General features: G+C 39.7%; 1 protein-coding gene across 1 annotated transcript in view; it reads left to right on the top strand.

Annotated features, from left to right (window-relative positions):
• Positions 1–14,139, top strand: part of LOC139755518 (metabotropic glycine receptor-like) — a 494,688-nt gene that overhangs the window by 464,990 nt on the left and 15,559 nt on the right. The window contains exon 9 of the mRNA XM_071673905.1: positions 8,581–8,843. Coding sequence (XP_071530006.1) covers positions 8,581–8,843 — 263 coding nt within the window. The remainder of the gene's footprint in view (positions 1–8,580; positions 8,844–14,139) is intronic.

Genomic DNA, 14,139 nt, shown 5'->3' with positions numbered 1-14,139 from the left:
TCCTGCTTAGCATCTTGTTATGAGTTTTTGTTGCCTTTTGTATCTTATGAAGAACTGCTCATTGTCAGCATTTTCAGTTTGAGTTAGCAACTTGGTAACTGTAAAAAGTCCTTGTTCTCTCTTCTACAGTGAGCAAATTTATAGCCTTTTTACCTCTCTCCCTGAAGGCAGTTTATATTACTTCAGGCACTTTTTTGTTATCCTTCTCTGCATCATCTGTATCAGAGCCTTATTTTTTTAAGTGAAGTGACCAAACTTGATTTACATATATGGAGATCTGTGGTGATGCATTCACCAGCCTCCCAGTGTCAAACGCATAGGTTCAAATCCTGATTGCAGCACAGTCATCCCAGCTGTTCATCCACTCCTAGAGGGTACCTGATTCAGGATGGGGCCTGGATTTGGAAAGGGAGCTGTGGTTTCGGTGCATTATACATGACAGCTAGAGACTGAGTGTGAACGAATGTGGCCTTTGTTATCTTTTCCTAGCGCTACCTCACACACATGTAGGTGGAGGGGGTTGTCATTTCATGTGTGGCAGGGTGGCAACGGGAATGATTAAAGGCAGCAAGTATGAATTATGTACATGTGTATATATGTGTATGTCTTTGTATGTATATATTTATATCTTGAAATGTATAGGTGTGTATATGTGCGTGTGTGGATGTGTATGTATATACATGTGTATGTGGGCGGGTTGGGCCATTCTTTCATCTGTTTCCTTGCGCTATCTCACTAACATGGGAGACCAACAAATTCAGCGTTAGCGAGGTAGCACAAGGAAACAGAGAAAAGAATTGCCCAACCCACCCACATACACATATATATACATACACGTCCACACACGCAAATATACATACCTATAGATCTCAACATATACATATTTATACACTCACAGACATATACATATATACACATGTACACAATTCATACTGTCTGCCTTTATTCATTCCCAACGCCACCTCACCACACATGAAATAACAACCCCCTCCCCCCTCATGTGTGCGAGGTAGCGCTAGGAAAATGACAACAAAGGCCCCATTCATTCACACTCAGTCTCTAGCTGTCATGTAATAATGCACTGAAACCACAGCTCCCTTTCCACATCCAGGCCCCACAGAACTTTCCATAGTTTATCCCAAACGCTTCACATGCCCTGGTTCAATCCATTGACAGCACGTCGACCCCGGTATACCACATCGTTCCAGTTCACTCTATTCCTTGCACGCCTTTCACCCTCCTGCATGTTCAGGCCCCGATCACTCAAAATCTTTTTCACTCCATCTTTCCACCTCCAATTTGGTCTCCCACTTCTCCTCGTTCCCTCCACCTCTGACACATATATCCTCTTTGTCAATCTTTCCTCACTCATTCTCTCCATGTGACCAAACCATTTCAAAACACCCTCTTCTGCTCTCTCAACCACACTCTTTTTATTACCACACATCTCTCTTACCCTATTATTAATTACTCGATCAAACCACCTCACACTACATATTGTCCTCAAACATCTCATTTCCAGCACATCCACCCTCCTCCGCACAACTCTAGCCATAGCCCACACCTCGCAACCATACAACATTGTTGGAACCACTATTCCTTCAAACATACCCATTTTTGCTTTCCAAGATAATGTTCTCGACTTCCACACATTCTTCAAGGCTCCCAGAATTTTCGCCCCCTCCCCCACCCTATGATTCACTTCCGCTTCCATGGTTCCATCCGCTGCCAAATCCACTCCTAGATATCTAAAACACATCACTTCCTCCAGTTTTTCTCCATTCAAACTTACCTCCCAATTGACTTGACCCTCAACCCTACTGTACCTAATAACCTTGCTCTTATTCACATTTGCATTATTTCCCTGCAAAAATCGCCCAAATGCCTCTCTCTTCTCTTTCACTAATAATCTTACTTCTTCATCCCACCACTCACTACCCTTTCTAATCTGCCCACCTCCCATGCGTCTCATGCCACAAGCATCTTTTGCGCAAGCCATCACTGCTTCCCTGAATACATCCCATTCCTCCCCCACTCCCCTTACCTCCTTTTTTTTTATATAAATATAAGTGGGAGACTAAATTGGAGGTGGAAAGATGGAGTGAAAAAGATTTTGAGTGATCGGGGCCTGAACATGCAGGAGGGTGAAAGGCGTGCAAGGAATAGAGTGAATTGGAACGATGTGGTATACTGGGGTCGACGTGCTGTCAATGGATTGAACCAGGGCATGTGAAGCGTCTGGGGTAAACCATGGAAAGTTGTGTGGGGCCTGGATGTGGAAAGGGAGCTGTGGTTTCGGTGCATTATACATGACAGCTTGAGACTGAGTGTGAACGAATGTGTCTTTGTTGTCTTTTCCTAGTGCTACCTTGCGCTCATGCGGGGGGGAGGGGGTTGTCATTTTATGTGTGGTGGGGTGGCGACGGGAATGAATAAAGGCAGACAGTATGAATTATGTACATGTGTATATATGTATATGTCTGTATGTGTATATACATGTATACGTTGAGATGTATAGGTATGTATATGTGCGTGTGTGGATGTGTATGTATATACTTGTGTATGTGGGTGGGTTGGGCCATTCTTTTGTCTGTTTCCTTGCGCTACCTCGCTAACGCTGGAGACAGCAAGAAAGCAAAATAATAATAATAATAATAATAACCTTGCTCTATCACATCAAATGAAGAAGATTTTTAAGCAAGTACACAACTTAGTAGTCCTAATGAAAGTCATATATATAAAATAATTTTCTTTAAAAAGTAGCAGACTCCTTGGCAATCAAACAGAAGTTTTCACAAAACTAATCATTTTCAACAACACAACAAAATCTTCACATTAGAGAGATTTAACAATAATAAATGACAAGTGAAACTATATAGAAGATGTAATGCTACATTGGACAAAAATTTTCCCAGCTGTAAAGTTAAAGAACAATGGAATAAACTGTCAACAGATGTCAAGATGAAGACTATGAGTACCTTTAAATTATGGCTACACAAATACTTTAATTATATCAACTATTGGTAAATAAACCTATTTACAAGAGAAAAACATATTTCAAATTACTTTTAGTATATGATTCAAACTATTTGTCTGTTTCATAGTAGAGCCTCTTCCCTGGAGTAGCCTGTATTACATTAAAGAACTTTTCCTATTCACACTTTCCTTTAACATTTTTCTCTATTCCCTCCATAATGCTCCTTCTAAGGTACTTTCCTCATGGCTGTTTTGTCAGGAGTGGTGGTTGGGGAGATGCCTTTTGATTTGCTGCCTTGTCTCTGTCTCCACAGACTAGAAACTTTGGATACATTTACTGTCCTCCTGTACATAATCTTGTGAAACATCAGGTCTCTTACTAACTGTCTTTCTCATGTGCTGTACTCTCATGTGTTGAAAATCATCTTCAAGTGTGTAAACAATGAAATGTTCATAAAAAGGATTTACAGCATATATCAAAAAATGCAATTGAGTGGGAGAGAAAGGAGGTCAAGAGAAAGGTGCAAGAGGTGAAACAAAGGGCAAATGAGAGTTGGGGTGAGAGAGTATCTTTCAATTTTAGGGAGAATAAAAAGATGTTCTGGAAGGAGGTAAATAAAGTGCGTAAGACAAGGGAGCAAATGGGAACTTCAGTGAAGGGTGCAAATGGGGAGGTGATAACAAGTAGTGGTGATGTGAGAAGGAGATGGAGTGAGTATTTTGAAGGTTTGTTGAATGTGTTTGATGATAGAGTGGCAGATATAGGGTGTTTTGGTCGAGGTGGTGTGCAAAGTGAGAGGGTTAGGGAAAATGATTTGGTAAACAGAGAAGAGGTAGTGAAAGCTTTGCGGAAGATGAAAGCCGGCAAGGCAGCAGGTTTGGATGGTATTGCAGTTGAATTTATTAAAAAAGGGGGTGACTGTATTGTTGACTGGTTGGTAAGGTTATTTAATGTATGTATGACTCATGGTGAGGTGCCTGAGGATTGGCGGAATGTGTGCATAGTGCCATTGTACAAAGGCAAAGGGGATAAGAGTGAGTGCTCAAATTACAGAGGTATAAGTTTGTTGAGTATTCCTGGTAAATTATATGGAAGGGTATTGATTGAGAGGGTGAAGGCATGTACAGAGCATCAGATTGGGGAAGAGCAGTGTGGTTTCAGAAGTGGTAGAGGATGTGTGGATCAGGTGTTTGCTTTGAAGAATGTATGTGAGAAATACTTAGAAAAGCAAATGGATTTGTATGTAGCATTTATGGATCTGGAGAAGGCATATGATAGAGTTGATAGAGATGCTCTGTGGAAGGTATTAAGAATATATGGTGTGGGAGGAAAGTTGTTAGAAGCAGTGAAAAGTTTTTATCGAGGATGTAAGGCATGTGTACGTGTAGGAAGAGAGGAAAGTGATTGGTTCTCAGTGAATGTAGGTTTGCGGCAGGGGTGTGTGATGTCTCCATGGTTGTTTAATTTGTTTATGGATGGGGTTGTTAGGGAGGTAAATGCAAGAGTTTTGGAAAGAGGGGCAAGTATGAAGTCTGTTGGGGATGAGAGAGCTTGGGAAGTGAGTCAGTTGTTGTTCGCTGATGATACAGCGCTGGTGGCTGATTCATGTGAGAAACTGCAGAAGCTGGTGACTGAGTTTGGTAAAGTGTGTGGAAGAAGAAAGTTAAGAATAAATGTGAATAAGAGCAAGGTTATTAGGTACAGTAGGGTTGAGGGTCAAGTCAATTGGGAGGTGAGTTTGAATGGAGAAAAACTGGAGGAAGTGAAGTGTTTTAGATATCTGGGAGTGGATCTGGCAGCGGATGGAACCATGGAAGCGGAAGTGGATCATAGGGTGGGGGAGGGGGCGAAAATTCTGGGGGCCTTGAAGAATGTGTGGAAGTCGAGAACATTATCTCGGAAAGCAAAAATGGGTATGTTTGAAGGAATAGTGGTTCCAACAATGTTGTATGGTTGCGAGGCGTGGGCTATGGATAGAGTTGTGCGCAGGAGGATGGATGTGCTGGAAATGAGATGTTTGAGGATAATGTGTGGTGTGAGGTGGTTTGATCGAGTGAGTAACGTAAGGGTAAGAGAGATGTGTGGAAATAAAAAGAGCGTGGTTGAGAGAGCAGAAGAGGGTGTTTTGAAGTGGTTTGGGCACATGGAGAGAATGAGTGAGGAAAGATTGACCAAGAGGATATATGTGTTGGAGGTGGAGGGAACGAGGAGAAGAGGGAGACCAAATTGGAGGTGGAAAGATGGAGTGAAAAAGATTTTGTGTGATCGGGGCCTGAACATGCAGGAGGGTGAAAGGAGGGCAAGGAATAGAGTGAATTGGAGCGATGTGGTATACCGGGGTTGACGTGCTGTCAGTGGATTGAATCAAGGCATGTGAAGCGTCTGGGGTAAACCATGGAAAGCTGTGTAGGTATGTATATTTGCGTGTGTGGACGTATGTATATACATGTGTATGGGGGGGGGTTGGGCCATTTCTTTCATCTGTTTCCTTGCGCTACCTCGCAAACGCGGGAGACAGCGACAAATTAAAAAAAAAAAAAAAAAAAAAAAAAAAATCAAACATAGTCTAGATGATACTGCAACAGTTTGGTAATCCCACATGAGAGGACACATTGATCAGCAGGAGAAAGTCCAGTAGTGGGAAACAAAAATTATACCTGAAGAAAGGGAATTAAACTTCAGGAAAAATTTTACAGCTATGAAATTATCCATGACGGAAATGAGAGGAAAGTTGGACCGATGTGGTATATCGGGGTTGATGTGCTGTGAATGGGCTGAACCATGGTATGTGAAATGTTAGGGGTAAACCATGGAAAGGTCTGTTGGGCCTGGATGTAGATACGGAGCTATGGTTTTGGTGGATTACACATGACAGCCGGAGACAGCGTGAATGAATGTGGCCCTTTTTTTTTGTCTGTTTGCAGGGGGTGGCGATGCCTGAGAGGTGGATAAGCGCCTGGAATGGATGGAGGCAAGCAAGTATGAATATGTACATGTGTATGTATGTATATATCTGTGTATGTGTAAGTATATTTGTGTATATGTGTATATGTTGATATGTATATGTATGTATACGTGGGTGTATGGGCGTTTAAGTATATGTATGTGTATATGAGTGGATGGGCCGTTCTTTGTCTGTTTCTTGGTGCGACTTCGCTGATGCGGGAAACATGATCAATTTAATGTATGTATATACATACATGTATACACATACTTGTATATACATTTGTATGTAGCATTTATGGATCTGGAGAAGGCATATGATAGAGTTGATAGAGATGCTCTGGGGAAGGTATTAAGAATATATGGTGTGGGAGGCAAGTTGTTAGAAGCAGTAAAAAGTTTTTATCGAGGATGTAAGGTATGTGTATGAGTAGGAAGAGAGGAAAGTGATTGGTTCTCAGTGAACGTCGGTTTGTGGCAGGGGTGCGTGATGTCTCCATGGCTGTTTAATTTGTTTATGGATGGGGTTGTTAGGGAGGTGAATGCAAGAGTTTTGGAGAGAGGGGCAAGTATGCAGTCTGTTCTGGATGAGAGAAAATGGGAAGGGAGTCAGTTGTTGTTCGCTGATGATACAGCGCTGGTGGCTGATTCAGGTGAGAAACTGCAGAAACTGGTGACTGAGTTTGGTAAAGTGTGTGAAAGAAGAAAGCTGAGAGTAAATGTGAATAAGAGCAAGGTTATTAGGTACAGTAGGGTTGAGGGACAAGTCAATTGGGAGGTACGTTTGAATGGAGAAAAACTGGAGGAAGTGAAGTGTTTTAGAGATCTGGGAGTGGATTTGGCAGCGGATGGAACCATGGAAGCGGAAGTGAGTCATAGGGTGGGGGAGGGGGAGAAAGTTCTGGGAGCGTTGAAAAATGTGTGGAAGGCGAGAACATTATCTCGGAAAGCAAAAATGGGTATGTTTGAAGGAATAGTGGTTCCGACAATGTTATATGGCTGCTAGGCGTGGGCTACAGATAGAGTTGTGCGGAGGAGGTTGGATGTGTTGGAAATGAGATGTTTGAGGACAATATATGATGTGAGGTGGTTTGATCAAGTAAGTAATGAAAGGGTAAGAGAGATGTGTGGTAATAAAAAAAGTGTGTGGTTGAGAGAGCAGAAGAGAGTGTATTGAAATGGTTTGGTCACATGGAAAGAATGAGTGAGGAAAGATTGACAAAGAGGATATATGTCTCAGAGATGGAGAGAATGAGGAGAAGTGGGAGACCAAATTGGAGGTGGAAGGATGGAGTGAAAATGATTTTGAGCGATTGGGGCCTGAACATGCAGGAGGATGAAAGGTGTGCAAGGAATAGAGTGAATTGGAACAATGTGGTATACCGGGGTCGACATGCTGTCAATGGATTGAACCAGTGCATGTGAAGCGTCTGGGTAAACCATGGAAAGTTCTGTGGGGCTTGGAAGTGGAAAGGGAGCTGTGGTTTCGGTGCATTATACACGACAGCTAGAAACTGAGTGTGAACGAATGTGGCCTTTGGTGTCTTTTTTTAGCACTACTTTGTGCGCGTGCAGAGGGAGGGGGATGTCATTTCATGTGTGGCGGGGTGGCAACGGGAATGAATAAAGGCAGCAAGTATGAATTATGTACATGTATATGTCTTTGTTTGTATATGTATGTATACATTGAAATGTATAGGTATGTATATGTGCATGTGTGGACGTGTATGTATATACATGTGTATGTGGCTGGGTTGGGCCATTCTTTCGTCTATTTCCTTGCACTACCTTGCTAACCCAGGAGATAGTGACAAAGTGTAATAAAATGAAATAAAATGAAGCTCACTCATATTCTCCACCTGTCTCTGGATTAATGTGATACATGAACTTCCCTGCTAAAATAAGGGCTCTTCTTGCTCTTCTCTCCATCTCCTCCCAAGAATTGGAAAACAGAATAGCATCACTTGCATACAGCTCTATTTGAGATTCATTTTCTCCACCATGGTTTAGCAGTACACTAATACCACCCCACTTAACCCTTATCTCATGTAATATCTCATCCCATGGTGATATTACACAACCTTCATACACTTCCATGAATTATTTTTTCACACCACTCTTATTGATTATACTCTTATGCTTGCACAGTCTTCATTGTAAAAGTTCTAAACAACTGTAAAGTTTTTATGCACATTTTAAGTCAAAATTTGCCAAAATGCTTTCATAGTAACTGTGTCACATGTTCAGAATCCATGAATATCACATGCAATTATTCCTTTTCCCTGAAACTTTATTTGCTACCTTTTCAAGTGCAAAGATCTGGTTTGACATCCCCTCATCCTGTCCCAAGTCTGCCCTGTTCTTTACTTACATTTTTTTCATTGATTCTTGAAGATAATCAATATAACAGAACTTGTTTCTCTGTAATATTTACATTATTATTCTGTGTACTTTAAAGCAGTGGACCAATTACTAGAATTTCATCTAGTCATCAGGCACATGACCATTTTTCCTTACTTCTGCACATACTTTTCAAATCCATTTAGCAACTAGTGAAACTTAAAGTAGATATTGTAGATGGCAGGATCATAGCTCAGCAATTTTGACTCTTTTTATATGCACATACAAGCTTAGTTGGTAAATCAGGTTATGATCTGCAGGGGAACTTCTCTTCATCTTCTTTGGTCTGTACCTGGCATGGCATCTTAACAAGGCTGCAGGAGACTCTGGTGAGCCAAGTGAACTCTCTGAACGACGTGCTCTAGCAACTGCCTTGATGCTGGAGCTCCTCACATCAACCATACTTTATATTGGGCGTCATCTTATTTGGTTACATGCACATCCTGACCATGTATTCCTGGCATACTTTGCACGGACTCACCTTACCATTACTCTCTCACTTCTGCTGATTCTCACCCCAAAGGTTAGTTTCTATAAACCATTACTGATACTTTTTTTTAGCAGCTGCTACGGAGATCCTGAAGAAAAATCAATGTCTGATGTGTAACATGCTTCCTTCATTCAAACTAGAGTTGAGCTTTTAAAGTTATATACAGACACTTCATATGTTTACCATCTCTTGATCATGAAGCATTAATGACTCTGTTGCAAAGTTTAGAGTATCTGGTAAAGACTTGTGCTTCTTGGTGAGGCTGCCCTGAGGGTGGAGCATTAACCATTTATTTGTACCAAGAAATAAGTTATATACAGACACTTCATATGTTTACCATCTCTTGATCATGAAGCATTAATGACTCTGTTGCAAAGTTTAGAGTATCTGGTAAAGACTTGTGCTTCTTGGTGAGGCTGCCCTGAGGGTGGAGCATTAACCATTTATTTGTACCAAGAAATAAGAATGTGAAAAGAATACTTGAATAACTGTATATACAAGAGAGTGGAGAAGTAGGGAAGAAGTAAAAGAATGTACGATGTAAAGTAGAAGTAAGTGGAAATACTAAATGATACATAAGTGTAGTTTAGAATTTCAATGACAGTTTAGGGATTTCAGAATGTGTATCACAGAACATAGTGAATTTAGCATGACTTTACCAAATAGATTGGAAAACTATGTCTTGAAACATGGGAGAGGATATTTTCCTTGGAAATTTGTATTTACAGGTTGTCATATTCCTTCTGTAGGGCTATGGTAGATGAACCTAGCATAACCCAAGCTTAATGATGATAGATGAACCTTAGTATAAGCCTTCTCATAATGATGCTAGATGAACCCTCATATAAGCCCTAACACAATGATTTTAGAAGAACCAAATAACATATTTATTCTACATGAACCTGAATATAATCCATTACATAATGATGCTAGATGAACCCCAATATAAGCCTTCAGACTGATGCTAGATGAACCCTAGTTTAAACTGTAACATAATGATGCTAGTTGAACACAGTTATAATCCCTCATATAATGATACTAGATGAATCTTAGTGTAGACCCTCACTTAATGATGCTTGATAAACCCTAGTGTAAGCCCCTCACATAATGATACTAGATGAACCTTAGTGTAAGCCCTTCATAATGATAATAGATGAACCCAAGTATAAGTCTTCACATATTCAACAATAATCATTGCTGACCATGTGAAAACATTGGTTTCGCAGGATCACTTTTAAAACATACCACTCATTCACTTCATGAACAGCATGTAGGCTTTTGGAGATGGAATGGGAAGATGGTAAAGCAAGGGAGTTGGGAGGATAGGAGTGTTTATCACTCCAGTAAGACATTGAAAAACTGTTTCCTTTTGTACAGGGATAGCTGACTGCTCATAGTGGCCCTTAAAGGGGTGGGATGAAGCTGTCATTTATTGATCTGCTAAAATTGAAAAAGAGAAAATCAAAAAATCAATAAAACTGTAGCAGGGTTGGGTTGGTTATCAGGATTAGCAGACCCCAATTTGCTGCAGTTAATGTTTAAGATTGTAGACTTCATAGAAATCATGAATTACTCAGGATTTATGACAAAGCTCTTTAATATGTTTGTTTCTTGTGGTCCATTCATAGTGGTAGGTCACAGTAAACAGTGCGTAAGATAAGTAGAGTTTGTAAATTTTCCCTCTTGGTTGGGCCTGTTAGGAGCCATCAAGCAGACTTTTTAGTTCAGTACCAGACATCCAAAGCCTCTATATTATTTCATTTGTAACTATGAGCATGAATAATTTGTTTAATGCATTGTCATTTTGGCAAGAGCTTTGATAACAGGTTAAGACTGAAAAATCCAAAATGCTTGAGACCATGAAATGTGCAAATTTCTGAAAATTAAGTTTTTTTTCTTTCTTTTTTGACATAGCCCTGCAGGTTGTGGTTTGCATATATCAAAACTTTTAACTGTGTTTTTTTTATACCTATTGCAGGTTTGAATGTTAATTGTTTGTATTGTTTGTAAATATTTACTGTATAAAACATATATTGAATCCTGAAATTATAATACAGTACTCACCCAAAATCCTTCCATCATAAGCTTCCAGGATGCATTTTGTAGACTGCGGTAGAGATGAGTACCTATACACATGTGGTAGAGGTGGCATCAATTACAGCTGAATTTAGAGCAGCAGGAGAGGCAGGGAGCAGGCTTTGCAGTTTATCTACCATAGGAGTTGTGCTCAGTGTGCCTGAAGACTCTCTGAAGGCTCATCAAAGATAAGCTTTAGCATGATAGTATAAGCCACTGGTAATGGGTTTAGTGAAGGATTATGAGTCAAACCTACTGGTTGTTTGTCATGCTGTGAAACACTACTCATCAGTTCTGGTCATTTATCATGCTGTGAAACCCTACTCATCAGTTTTTAGAGTTAATTCTCTGAGATAGAGGCAAGAGGAGAGGCAGGAGGCAGGTCTTACATTTTATCCATAGAAGGAGTTGATGATGGTGTGAGTTAATTCTCTGAGATAGGGGCAAGAGGAGAGGCAGGAGGCACGTCTTACATTTTATCCATAGAAGGAGTTGGTGATGGTGTGTGTAGATAGTCATCAAAGATAATTTGTGGATAAGTAGTGTCATGCACAGATAATGGGGTTTGATGAAGAAATTTGAGTTGCAATACATGGATGTTAACCATATTTTATTTGCTTTAGAATGTTTATTCTTTCCCGATTCATATATTCTTGAGGGGAAACATTCATTTTTTTTTACTAAGTAATGAAATTACATTGTCCTATGAACCAAAAGTGCTCTTTCCCTTAAGCTATCACATGCATTCTAGTGATCCTCTGTGCCTCTTCACTGTAGATATCACTCCTGAAGTTTGTCTTTTAAAATGTGCTTAATTATGTTGACAGTCTCTTCATTCATCATCCAGGAGACTCCAGGTGTCTCATAGTCGCAATTCATCCCTTCCATGATAAGAAAAATATCTTCATTCAAGTCTTCGGTCATTTCCTTGCTTCAGCATGCTTTAACAGTTCTGTTTCTTGCTTCTCACTTGAAATTCTGAAGCCTTCAGAGTTTTCATCGTTCTTCAGGTCACTAAACACTGAATGGCCATACCTTGTACTATGTATGTTTCGTTGATTTGCTGTGTTAGTGACTCCATATGCAAGTAAATGAGTGCAGTTCTTGATGTTGAACTCTTTCTTGAAAGTGTTGACCCCATCAGCAATCGCTTCAGCATTAAATACAGTTCAGTACATGAATGTCTTCCTGTAGCTGCACTTCATGCTGTGAATCATACCTTGATCCAAAGGCTGCATCAGTGATGTATAGTCATGGGAAGATAAGTTTCAAAAACATGTTTAGACATCATCACTCAAATACTAGGATAGGCCAAACAGTTACCCTGATGACATTGCTTTCTGGCTTCCCTTACAAAATGATTTTCAAACCACTCACTGGTCACTTGTCAAGCCATTCAGGCTCATTCATTACCTCTGCAAAGCACAGGTGATACCAATACACCTTCTAAGAGATTAGGATCAGCACTCCTACCTACCACAAACAAATTACACTTGAGTGGCCAGTCTCTTTCCTTTATTTCCTTCATGCCAAACACGGAACGTTCATCTGCTGCAGCAACAGGTTTGTTTCATGGAAAGCAGCAACAGTTCGAGTCCAGTTTCATCTGGATTGTAAATCTGTTATGGAGTAAGGATTTCATTTTTCATTAAGGAAGATAACTCAATGTGATACCTTTTAGTGTTCTCACCATCATGTGAAAGTTTTGTACATGTTTTAGAGAAGAGGATACCTTGGCACAACTTTAAGCTATGCCACTATCCTCCCACAAATCTCAGCGTTAACTTGTTTGTCCTTTTTACATAAAACTGTCCTAAAGAAAAGTTACAGCTGTTCTTTAAACTAATCATGTAAAAGTCTATCAAGGTTTGCCAAGTGGTCTTCATCCTTTGATGTGTGATTAGTAGTTCTCATATTAGCTTCACTCTGGGTGCAGGATTTTAACAGCTTTTCCCACTGCTACTAACGACATAAGATTCATCCTAGTGACACATTGATATAACTTTGTTTAAATCATTGAATATTTCTGCTTTTTAGCAAAATGTTAAGCACAATATACTTCCTCTATGGAACACTACACCCACACTTTCCCTTTTCAGCAGACATCACGAGAGAAAACTGTATGAGAATGAAAGAAATAACAGAGGAAAGCATAGCTGTTTAGAATCATGTGTTCAGACATCAGCAACTATGATGTATGTTTTATCACTGCATGGTAAACAGAAGCGGTAAACTTTGGAGACTCATGATCCAAGTTGTCAGTGATTTTGATCATGATCATGGTATATCATTTAGTGCAGACATGCACTGATTGGCTCAAGAAAACATTGTTTACAGTTTTTGAATTTCTAGTAACTGCATCTCAGAAACAGTTCAAAGGCCAACCAAGCAAAGCAGTAAAACAATAGTCTGCTACTACCTCATCACAACAGCAGAAAAGGAGACCATAGCCAAGTCAAACCATTTATCCATAATGTATGCCAAAATCACATTCAGGAACACCACTTCCTACCTGACAGTGACTAACTCTCCCTGCTGCTTCATTTTCATTTTTATTATGATTGTCACTTTTCCCATGGCCACCTCTTTAAGGGAGTTCCATATGGAACAGGCATCAGGGATATATAGTTTTAAAGGTTTAAGAATATCTCAGCATTCATAGTCTTTTTGAATATAAAAGATAAAGATTCTTTCTGAATAAAAGAATCAGAAATACTGATTAACATCATCAATGACAGAGGAGGTAAGTTTATCATTATTGAAAAAATGTCAGAGATGACAATGTTTTCTCGGATTTGTTTGCCATCACTTAACATCTGATTAGTCATGGTGACTGAAGGAGTGAAAAACAACATAATCCCTGACCATAACCTAAGTGGGAGAGTTCAGGATGACATAAGGGTAAAGAAAAGCAAAAAAAAGGATAAAAGGCTTTTGAAGAAAGGTAAAGATGAATAATAATCAGGATATTATTGAAGTGTGCAGTTTTTCATGCTTTTTGATTATATACCTGTGTAAAGTCAGGATCAACTGTACAGCAGCTTTAGCTTTTTAGAAATTAGTGGAAACACATATGCTTTTGCAAGAAATATTGTAAGTTCCTGTCATTCCAGTCATTAGGACTACAGCTGCATGACTTTCACAGCTGAAATTAAGAGCAGATCTAGCAGTTTTGAATAGTTTATTTACTTATATTTAGGCATATAGGAGACTTTTCAAACACATCTACAAGGATTGATATAAACTATTTTGT

This window comes from Panulirus ornatus, chromosome 19, assembly GCF_036320965.1.
Source record: "Panulirus ornatus isolate Po-2019 chromosome 19, ASM3632096v1, whole genome shotgun sequence".
Lineage (NCBI taxonomy): Eukaryota > Metazoa > Arthropoda > Malacostraca > Decapoda > Palinuridae > Panulirus > Panulirus ornatus.
This window is presented reverse-complemented; position numbering and strand designations above follow the sequence as displayed.